We start from the raw sequence: 11,058 nt of genomic DNA on the forward strand, positions 1-11,058 counted from the left end.
GGCTTCCCCCTGCTTCAAGATGAGGAATGTTGAGCATCTTGTAAAGTTATACGTAATGTATCAGTTTCACAAATAAGGAAATACTAAATCTGTTTAGCATTTCAGCATCAAATTAGTCAGTCCTGGGGGAACCCCCCAAGACTGTCTTCCCACTTTGGGAACCCCGGCCCTAAACAAGCCTGCATTGTGGAGCATTGGCTGTCTGGTACAAGACAAGTACCACTGGTGGTACTCAAGCCGCCTTTAGTGGTTCTTAAGAGTGCATTTATTATTTGCAGAGTAAATACTAACTTTGGTAGCAGTGTGGTGTATTATATAATATTATATATAATGTGGGGAAAAAAAAAAAAAAAATATATATATATATATATATATATATATATATATATATATATATATATATATATATATATATATATATATAGTGTGTGTATTAGATAATTTCATCTTTACGTGTTTTGATTTAGCTCGCTAGAAATTTAGACCGAGCAATGCGCGTCACCCGCACCGGAAGTTACGGTGGGGTGGACTGGTTGGCGTTGGTGAAGACGATACCGGGGAAGGAGAGGAGTGGAGCCGGTGAGCGGACGGCGAAAGGATCCACCATCCTCTGAGATTAAAGGTTGATGGTAGCTTTTCAAACGTCTAAAACACGGTAATTACGTTGTTTAAGTCCTATCTATTCAGCGGCGATATGTGCTCCGTCTGTGTGTGTCGCGTTAGCGGTAGTGTCTTGCTAGCTAAATTAGCCAAGGGGAGCTAACCAGCGTTTACGCCGAATGTAAAGTTAACCAGGTGCTAATGCTGCTAACTGGCAGCCTTTAAGTCGCCTCATATTGACATGATTCATTTATACAGCGGGTCATCGAATATGGGTAGGTGTTCGGAATGCGCTGTCAGACTTTTGTCCTGCCATTGGGACAAACACCTGAACAAAATGGTTGGCTTAGTTCTCAAAGAATCAGTTGTTCTCTGACGTATTGGTGGTGATGTAAGCTAACATGCTAGTGGCTAGCATAGCTGCGCCCCTAGGCCTCACATTCCACAAGAAATAACCCCGCTTTTCTGAGCTTTTTGGTCCGTTTCACGTTAAAGACTTTGTTTCACGTTATTTTTAGCAATCAGTTAAACTTCCTTTAAACCTTACCACACAGCAAACACAGCGCTGGTGGTTTTGAACCGTTAAGCTGTTTGTTTTCGATCTAAATAAACTGCATTGTTGTTTTTTTCCCCTCAGCGTTTTCCACTGAATTCCGTGACTGAAGCAGATCCCCGGCGTCTTCCCCTGCTGGATATCGGCTCGGCTGCTTGGGGGTGGAGGAGCCCAGTACGGCAGGACCCCGGGGTGTAAAAAGCGGAAAGTGTGAGCAGCTCTCTATGTGTGTGACAATGGGGGACATCAGTGACCTGGACCGACAGATAGAGCAGCTCCGACGCTGTGAGCTCATCAAGGAAAACGAAGTCAAAGCGTTGTGCGCCAAGGCCAGGTGAGCCATGCTTTTCTTTATTGGAAATAACTCTGAAGGTATTGATAGTCCTGATGAAGGAGGACATCTCAGGAAATGATGCTAAATCTTCATTGGTTTGAAGCGTTCAAACTCTCAGCAGCAAGGAAACACATGGGGCATTTCACTTATATCCTCAGTTGGGTATTTGAGAGGGACTGCACAATTTTAGGGTCATGTGCCGTAAAGTAGGAGAATGTTGTGATAACAATTTAAAATAAAGTATTTTTTTTGTCATTGCTATTGGACATTACAATGAAAGTTGTTTTCTCCATTTAACCAGTCTGTTAGGGAGCAGCGGGCAGCTTTCACAGCGCCCGGGGAGCATTGTGGGGCCAAGGGCCCAGAGTGGCCCTCTCCCTGCTTCAACTGCTCTAACCAGCAGGCCGCCACTCCCCTCCTACAACTTGTTATACAAGGATTCAGAAGTGTCACTCTTTCTGCCCCTGGTTTATAACAAACACCGCTTCCTTATGTGGCATCTTTACAGCTGTCTGTTTAGCAGCTTAACACATCTTTACTTAAAAAAACAAAACAAAAAAAAAAACATTTTAGGCTGCATTAAATCTAGGGTCAGCGATTTTTTTATTTATTTTTTTTCTTTTTTTTTCTTATTCTTCTTCTTTTCCAGAAGTTACCCCAAGTCCCTTTTTGGATAACCGTGCATGCGTTATACCGTCTTACCTTGCTCTTCCGCTCCTCAGGGGAATCGTGTGGAAAAAAATCCCCCAGATCCACTCTGGTCTTATTTCTTTCTACTGAGACCTTCTTCTCATAAAAACGAACGTGCGTTGCTTCTTGCAACTCTCAGCCCTGTTCAAGGTATACGGTGAGGGCAGCAGAGATACAATAAATGGCTAACCGCTAAGCTAACCGGATGCATAAACATTAGAAGTGTGCATGCACAGCCAGCAAGCAGAGACTAGGAAGGAAAGAGCACGGACAGAATGATGGCAGGTGGGACAGCCAATAGATAAGGTGATACCCCCGGAACATGAGGGACAGAGGTGGGTCAGGGCACCTCTGACCAATCGCTGAAGAGCAGGGATTGGTCAGAGTTTTTTTTTTTTTTTTTTTTTTTTTTTTTTTTTTTTTTTTTTTTTTACCTTTTTGAATACTTGATGTATTAACTACTTTCAGGATGGATGGACGGTTTTCACCCAGTATAAAAAGTGTTTCTGAACAGGATTACCAACTATAGCTTTAAGAAAAGTGTCGTTACACATGTCACAGGCATAGAGGGCCTAAATAAATGCTGCTTAAATAATTAGATACATCTTACAGCAGTCCTGCCTCGTCTCTGCAATATTGTGTATGGTAATGTAATAAAAATAAACTTGCAATATGTTGTACAGACTTATATGTAAATACACGTTTTATCTTTAAAAATCAATTATATCATAGATTACCTTTTTGACAAACGTGTCTCAGTATATATTTTTAGCACTGATATTCATTACTTATAGATGCTGTATAGGAAAGGCAGTTTTTCAACAAACAGGTGTATAAATGTCTGATTTTACACTTTGGCTCTGTGTCTTTAAATATGTGAGCCTCAGTCACCAGGTATAGTTGTTAAAGGAAACTGTGGTCCTTATCAGTTACATTTAGTTTTGCAACATTGCTGCAAACGTTACACAGCAATAAGATTCAGCTACATAAATTATGCATTTATTAAAGTTGTCAGAATTGACTAGAAATGTAGTTCAAACAGAAAATTCAGAAATCAATATGGCTTAGGTTGGGAGTGCAATTAGTGAACATCAGCATCAAGTAAAGACTATTAAGTCAGTGAAGAATCTAAAAATATAGTAGTTACTAATGTGCCTTTATACTTGAAGGGGATATTTGGCTCTGTAGTGTTCTCCTTTTTTAATAAGTAATAGTTGGAGGGCTCATCAGAATGTTTCCTTTGTACTGTGTATATGTAAAACCCTGAGATGAATCAGTCAACATCTATACAGCGCCATGTGCAAATGGTGGAAAGGGACGTCTTCCTCCGTTGGATTTCAGCATCTGTTCTATTCACTTTTATTTATATAGCACCAATTCACAGCACAAGGCACTTTACAAAGTCAAATTCAATCAAATTCATCCAGATTGGTCAAAAAGTTTCCAATATAAGAAAACCCAGTAGATTGCATCAAGTTTTGACAAGTAGCATTCACTCCTCCTGAAAGAGAGTAGAGCATTTATTTAGGCCCACTGGCCCTACGCTCATGCAGCAATCTCTCATACTGAGCAAGCATGCAGCGACAGTGGAGAGGAAAACTCCCCATTAAGGGGAAGGAAAACCTCCAGCAGAACCAGGCTCAGTATGAACGGTCATCTGCCTCGACCGACTGGGGGTTACAGAAGACAGAGCAGAGACACAGAAAGCACAGAAGCTCTTGTTGACCCAGGAGTACTTTCTATGTTAGATGGTAATAGTGGATGATCTGTCTTCCCTGGATGACGTCACAGCTAACAGAGCGCCAGACCAGGTGTACCTACTAAGAAGATAAAAGACAAGAGGGCAAAAATTTAAGTCTAGACTGTTATAGACTATAAACTGATTGTCAGTTAATCTATTTAATACATACTTTTGTATGTATATTGTGAAATGCCTGTTTTTCCTGTTCCTAAAGCTAAAACGGCAGCCTTCACTAACCATCCATGCACAGATTCTACCCCCCACATGTCCATGAGATACACATTTAGTTTCTGTCTCTGGGATTTGTGAAAGTGTGGAAAGGCATAGCCTCAGAGCTTTACTGAAGTCGTATCTATAGTTCACTGTTTAAAAATCCTCAGCATCTCAGTTCCTCTATGAGAGTGTAAGAGATAAAATGCTGTTCTTCTCTACATACTAGCTCCGCTGACCTTTGACCGGGCTGTCTGGGCTGTTAGCGGTGCACATGTTGCATCCTGACTGATGCTGGAGTTCACTAAGCTATGCAGCGCTGGTGATGGCTCCTAATCTGCCTAAATCTGTTCGTCACGGTTGGTTGAAGGCAGAGTAATGAAAGTTCAGCGTTAACAAGCACTAGATAAAGTTTAGCGTAGATCATTTCACAGGGACTTTTATTCATAGTCCATCACTTTATCAGTCCCAGCTAATTTACTGTCCCATCATGAACTGCTTACCATAAATTTGTTTTTATATCACCGCCAGCAGCAGCCGGCGTATCAATGATGTCATTACAAAGTATGTATAACGCAGTCACATTTGAATTCCTTTCTCTTTACATAAAAAGGATTTTAATCAGCTGAGTTTAGAGTAATGAAAGTGCTGTTGGTACAACCTGAGCTGCAGTAACCAAGCTCTCGCCTCCACTGATAACTGCTGATGTTTTCTGCATAAAGTTGATCCAGTTGCTGCTAACGGTCTCCGTTTCCAGAGCATTCACTTCAGAATCGAGCGGTTTAGTGACGCTGAGGAGAGCTGTGGTCAGTTGTTGGGTAAGAAGAGCATAACGGAACCAAATAATGTTACCGCCACGCAGGAACAGGCCCAGGTGAACCCGTTCATGCTCAGCTCTGGTTCAGAATGTCTGTACTATCCCAAATGGCAAATTCACAGGCGTCTGGTTCCAGAACATCCGTCATATTCATCCGGCGTATGCAGCAGGTTTTCTAACTGAATAGGCACAACTTTGAGAAGCTGCGGTTCTAATGTTTTATTGGCCTGAATCTTTTTTCAGAGAAATTCTGGTTGAAGAAAGCAACGTTCAAAGAGTAGACTCTCCCGTCACGGTGAGTATCATCCAACATCTGGTCGGCCGCTCGTTGGTGTTTGATGGGGAGTCTATAAGTGTTTCCTTGTTGCAGGTGTGCGGCGATATTCATGGACAGTTCTACGACCTGAAAGAGTTGTTCAGAGTAAGTTTCTTTGTTTTTACCCTCTGCTTATGACCGGTAGATGAACTTTTCCCAGCGGGGAGCTGTGTGTGAAGTCATGGGTGGCTGTAAAGGTGAGGATCTCCCACAGCAGCATTCTGGACACAGCCTCCAAAACCTGCATTAAATGATGCTCACATAGGTTTAGACCTGGAGCAGGTGACGTTGTTTGATTATTCTGCGTTTTATTCAACACTAACCTCAAAGTCACACGCTTGTCATATTCCGGTTCTGCTACATTTCTACTTGTTTCTTCAGATACTCGTCTTTTATGGACAGAAACGCGTTGAAAAGCTGCGTATCATTTTTAAAGATGAGCAACTACAGCGAGCCGCCCTGAAGGAGACCATCAGTGTTGTCTGTGAGCGCCCCTAAACCTGCTGACATCAGCACCTGTTGGGTCTCTGCTGTGGGAGCAGAGTGGGCCGTCAGCTCCTACGACAGAATCACTGTGGCCGAGTGTGAATAGAGCTGCAGAGGATGCTGTTATCATCCCAGCATGCAACTGGGATATTCCACACAGCTGTTTGAATGCAGGATGCAGTGATTAGTTGTCGTGTGTCAGGAAGGGACTTCCAGCCTATAATGTGCCGGCGTGGGAGTGAGAAGAACACCAAGATGCCGAAGGCGCAGCAGGCACCAACTTCACAGGTTGTCCCTTCCTAAATGAATCAGGTCGCTCAAGTCCTTTATTTTGGCCGCTCTTACTCTGCACCAGAAGCCCAGGTTTTTTCCCATGATAATCCCCAGTTCCTGCTTTCTGTACAGATTAAAGAAGATTGATTTATCTCAGTTCCAAGAACTACCTAGTAGGGGTGGGCGATATGAAGAAAATCTAATATCACCATATCTTTGGGCTATATCACAATATGTTCAAATAACCTTCAGAAACAAATGTTTTTAGCCACATAGTGCCTAAAGTTGCATTTGTATATCTCATATTAACGTGTCAATTATTTTTGTTTGAAAAATTGATTGCAAAATATTTACATGTTTTATAGCCATTTTTTTTTAACCACAGCTGCACATAGAAGCTTTTCACAAATGTCGTCACATTAAAGCTCTTTCATGATCAACACTGCACTTTAAAAAACAGAACGTCACAGCGGCCAAAAGGAACACTGAGGAAAAATCTGACACAAAATAAACCTGAATTAAAAGGTGCTATTTTGTGCTAAAGACTTAAAAATCTGTATGATAAAAATGTGACAATCCCAAAAACAAAAGCTTGTATTGTGACTATAAAATCAACTGACCAGTCGCAGCTACATATTCAGAGCTTTTCAGAAATATTTCCGTTGCTCTTTAGGTGCTGGGAAATTTTAAATAAACGTTATTTTCTGCCATATGGGATTTAGCAAAAGAAGACGCCAGTTTCTACAGTTTTACGGCTGGTTTAACTAAAGTTTCCTTTGGTGTGTTTGTTCTTGCTGTCTCGTCAACGTAAGTAAGCGCACGGCTTCGTTGAGCGCTTTCTGGTTTGGAGGAGGAGCGAGTGATGCGTTCACAGCATGTGGGAAAAACTAAACTCACAGTGAATTAAATACAGCGGCTCAATCTTGCCATGAAAATTTAGACTGGATGGTCGCGATGAAGTCATTTTAACCATGGAGTATATTCAATATATCGCCCACCGCTGCCACCGGGTAAAGTAGTTGAAAGCGGAGCCTGACTTGTCTGTCAGCATGGATGCTGCCTTCAGGGTCACTGGCTTCACGTGCCCTCTGGGGGGGTGTGGTGACTTTACAGCAGGGAACTGTGGGAAGGAATGGGAGCAGTGCAGCCTCCTGCTGCTCCACCAGTGCAGACTACGTCATGTGTGTTCACCTGGGCTGGTAAACCGCCACGTCTGAACAGACATCCACTTCATGGCTTTGTAATGGACAGCGCCTAATTACTGAGAGCCCCGTCTTTTTGTTTTTGCCCCTTTGAACGGAACAGGTGGGGGGTGACGTTCCGGAGACCAACTACCTCTTCATGGGGGACTTTGTGGACCGCGGTTTCTACAGCGTGGAGACGTTCCTCCTGCTGCTCGCTCTCAAGGTAAATCACCGCTTAGATAGGAGCTTTGAAGAGACCGAGGTGATTGTGTAAATGTTGATGTTTAAAAACTGTTGTTTTCATTTCACCTTGCAACCTTCCCTGTGCACGTTAGGTGCGTTATCCCGACAGAATAACCCTGATCCGAGGAAACCACGAGTCGCGGCAAATTACCCAGGTCTACGGCTTCTATGACGAGTGCCTCCGCAAGTACGGCTCAGTCACCGTGTGGAGATACTGCACAGAGATATTTGATTACTTGTCGCTGTCCGCCATCATCGATGGGAAGGTGAGCTGGAGTTACATGTTGGCATTTACGGCTTTGCTTCTGTTTCTAACACCGCTTTAATCGGAGCGCTTTCCGTCTGGTTCAGATCTTCTGCGTGCACGGCGGCTTGTCTCCCTCCATCCAGACACTGGACCAGATCAGAACCATTGATAGAAAACAGGAAGTGCCTCATGATGGGCCCATGTGTGACCTCCTGTGGTCAGACCCTGAAGGTATGTGCAGCTGTTTCCAGTCTTTGATTTTCACCATTGTGGACGTGAGCTAGTGGAAGCTAATAGCAGTGAATGGATCAGCTGGACTACAACAGTGAGCCATTCCATATGGGGTGGTCATGTGGTTAATTCTTTAATCTATTTTCCCTCAGATACCACAGGATGGGGGGTGAGTCCCAGAGGAGCTGGCTACCTGTTTGGGAGCGACGTGGTGGCTCAGTTCAACGCCGCCAACGACATCCACATGATATGCCGGGCCCACCAGCTGGTCATGGAGGGCTACAAGTGGCACTTCAATGAGACCGTCCTCACAGTGTGGTCGGCGCCCAACTACTGCTACAGGTGGGCCGCCTAGCTGGAGTCAGCCCAGCATCGTGCTGCTGGCTTCTCTTTGACTGGACAACCGCTGCTGCTGCTGCTAGCTTCAGATAATGCTTGGCTCTGTGGAGTAGTTTACCACAGATTTACCATTAAGTGCTACAGTAGATACTATTGATCTGCTTCTAGTCACTGTTGATGTCCACGCTTTGTAATGTAGCAGCAGACCCTGACCCAGGCTCACAGCTGTCCGCCTGAACAATCCAGTAGTAGAACTTTTACCTTGGCTCGCATGATTTCAGGAAAACATGAAATAAGGACCACAGCGGCACGAAAACAAAGCTACCGGCCGCATTTGAGGGTTTCAGTGTCTTCTCTAACGTTGGGAATGACGCGCAGTTTGTCTTTGGCACAGCTTTTTTTCTTTAACCTTTATTTATACAGGTGTTCACAGTGTGATACAAGATGTCATTTCTATGAGAGAAAAATAAACATAATAATAATAATAATAATAATAATAATAATAATAATAATAATAATAATGATACAAGTCATTAAAACATTCGACTCAAATAAGCTAATAAAACATTACTGGAGAACAAATGAAAGTTGCATAACATTACATTCATTTTAAAGTTAAATGACTTAGTTTATTTTTGATATTTCTATCAAAGTAGACTTGTTTTTTTTTTGTTTTTTTTTTACAGTAAATTTTTTTAAAAACCATCTTTGGACCTTGAAGCTTTTAACGTTGCTGAATGTTTAAAAAGATTTTAAACTATAGCTCAGTTTAAAAAAAGAGGAGCATATTATCATGTTTGCAGTCAGGCTTATTTATTTGCCAACATTCCCAGCTTCAGTATTAAAAATGAGCTAATTGTTAATTTCCAAATAGACTCCAGCGCTCTAGTCACACATTAAGGTTAAATAAAACATCATGTAGCTTCCCCCTGATCTCAGCCATTAATCTTAGTGATAAATTAACATTAAAATAAACCAAACAACTAAGCTATGTTTTGATAAACCAAGCAGATATTTCAGCTTTACAGCCACATTGTCGCCTAGAATCAATCTAAAAGTGAATTTTGTGTCAAAGAAAGTGTAATGTATGAAACTTTACCAAGTCTTCATTGGGCCAATACTGCATGGCGCTGTGGTCATGTGATCGGCCGTCTCTTTGCTCACCAAGGAAGTGACGCTATACTGCCCTCTGCTGCAGCCTCGGTGAACTACAGGTGGTTTAAACTGCCGCTGAAAGTGAAACTGAGACACAGCAATTTTTGCGTGGACAATTTTTCATGATCAACATTGTTGATAATGTCGACTAATCGTTGCAGCACTATTGTCTTAAAATAAATGTAAATTGTCACAGAGGAATCAGAGGGGATAGTTTCAGATCCTGCTGTAGAGTTGTCCTTGTTTACTGGGCAGAGTATGAAAGTTGTTCAAACCCCCCCTCCCCCCTCCCAAAAAAAAAAAAGTTCTGATCGCACAAATGGAGCAGTGAAGGACAGGAAGTCCGGAGAGCGAAGGTTGTAACTAGACTCTATGGCTCAATAATGATAGCCAGTTCACCGGAGAATCTAAATTAGAGTGGTGAAAAAGAGATTTTTACCCTGGTATGAACCTTAATGTGCCGTGATTTTAGAGAGGATGGGCTTAGTTTGCAGTCTCAGATTAGATGTGTTTACACATACTATATAATCTAATGCTAATCAAAGAATATTTGAATGATCAAAGCTCATTGGATTGATTTCGATTGACCAAACCATTCTTGTCTCCCCTGATGATCAGATGTGGAAATGTGGCAGCCATCTTGGAGCTGGACGAGCATTTACAGCGAGAGTTCATCATATTCGAAGCAGCACCACAAGAGACCAGAGGAATCCCTTCCAAGAAGCCAGTAGCCGACTATTTCCTGTAAAATGTTGGAACAGCCAGCCATGATGTGTCAAACTGTGGTACCATTTAACACCAAACTCCCTCCATCCTGCTGCTGGACCATTCTATCAGCTTGAACTCAAAGCAGTTGGACAGAGAAACCCGCCCGGTCCTGCAAAGCTCTCGCACAGCTTCAGCTTGAAGGGCTGGATTTTTGGCCGACTGCCCGAGCCTGACAGAGCAGTTGCAGTGAAAGGTGGAAGGGCGTGGCAAATACTGGGCCCATGACTGTTGTCACTTCTCAGCTATACCAGGGTCATTCTTAAAGCCTTCAGCCAACTGCCCCCCCCCCCCCCCCCCTCACTTTGTGTAGATACAACATCCTTCTTTTCAGCTCAACTCTTTTCTAGTGTTTTTCTTTTAATGACAAATATTGTCATTTAGTTTAAGAACCTTTTGGATGGAGCAATTCTTTTCTTTTCTTTTTTTTTTTCTTCTTTTTTTTGTAGGAGATTTTACAATTTTATCAGTTAAGGAATTCCTTCAGTAGATATAATGTCTTTGTATAAGTGTCGCTACCAGAAGGAAGTACACAATGGGCCTGTTCCATTTTTTTCTCTTGTTTTTGTCTGTCATCTGTTCCGCGCATTGATATCTAACATTCTCAGTGCTGCTCAGCACGTCACAAATAAACACCCCGTGTAACTAATTTGACAAAAGTCGCAATGTTTTCTATTTTTTTCCCCCCCTCCTTTTAATTCATTTTAATCTCTGGATTGCTCTAGCTCTGTCAATTTTGATATTGTGAAAATAAAGTTTTTGTATCAATACTGATCGGTTTGTGAAGCAGTGATTATTATTTTATTTGTATGAGTTGCATATAAACATTTATGGTGTTTCATTTTAAAGGGCCAGTCCAGTGAACACGATAGAT

At 42.3% G+C, this 11,058-nt stretch overlaps 1 protein-coding gene across 1 annotated transcript; it reads left to right on the top strand.

Moving 5' to 3' along the window:
- The first annotated feature begins 507 nt into the window (after positions 1 to 507).
- LOC105938918 (serine/threonine-protein phosphatase 4 catalytic subunit B) lies at positions 508 to 10,958 on the top strand. The gene is made up of 9 exons (XM_012880862.3): positions 508 to 655; positions 1,238 to 1,487; positions 5,189 to 5,240; positions 5,316 to 5,366; positions 7,326 to 7,427; positions 7,540 to 7,713; positions 7,799 to 7,925; positions 8,078 to 8,267; positions 10,038 to 10,958. Exons 2-9 carry the CDS (start codon positions 1,378 to 1,380, stop codon positions 10,165 to 10,167), a joined length of 936 nt encoding a protein of 311 aa, XP_012736316.1. The 5' UTR covers positions 508 to 655; positions 1,238 to 1,377; the 3' UTR covers positions 10,168 to 10,958.
- Positions 10,959 to 11,058: the final 100 nt, after the last annotated feature.

The sequence above is a fragment of the Fundulus heteroclitus genome, unplaced genomic scaffold, assembly GCF_011125445.2.
Source record: "Fundulus heteroclitus isolate FHET01 unplaced genomic scaffold, MU-UCD_Fhet_4.1 scaffold_170, whole genome shotgun sequence".
Lineage (NCBI taxonomy): Eukaryota > Metazoa > Chordata > Actinopteri > Cyprinodontiformes > Fundulidae > Fundulus > Fundulus heteroclitus.

Coding starts and splice junctions, on each gene's coding strand:
- LOC105938918 (XM_012880862.3), top strand. CDS start 1,378: ATGTGTGTGACAATGGGGGACATCAGTGACCTGGACCGACAGATAGAG. Junction 7,428..7,539: donor TCCTGCTGCTCGCTCTCAAG/GTAAATCACCGC, acceptor TGTGCACGTTAG/GTGCGTTATCCCGACAGAAT. Junction 8,268..10,037: donor GCGCCCAACTACTGCTACAG/GTGGGCCGCCTA, acceptor CCTGATGATCAG/ATGTGGAAATGTGGCAGCCA.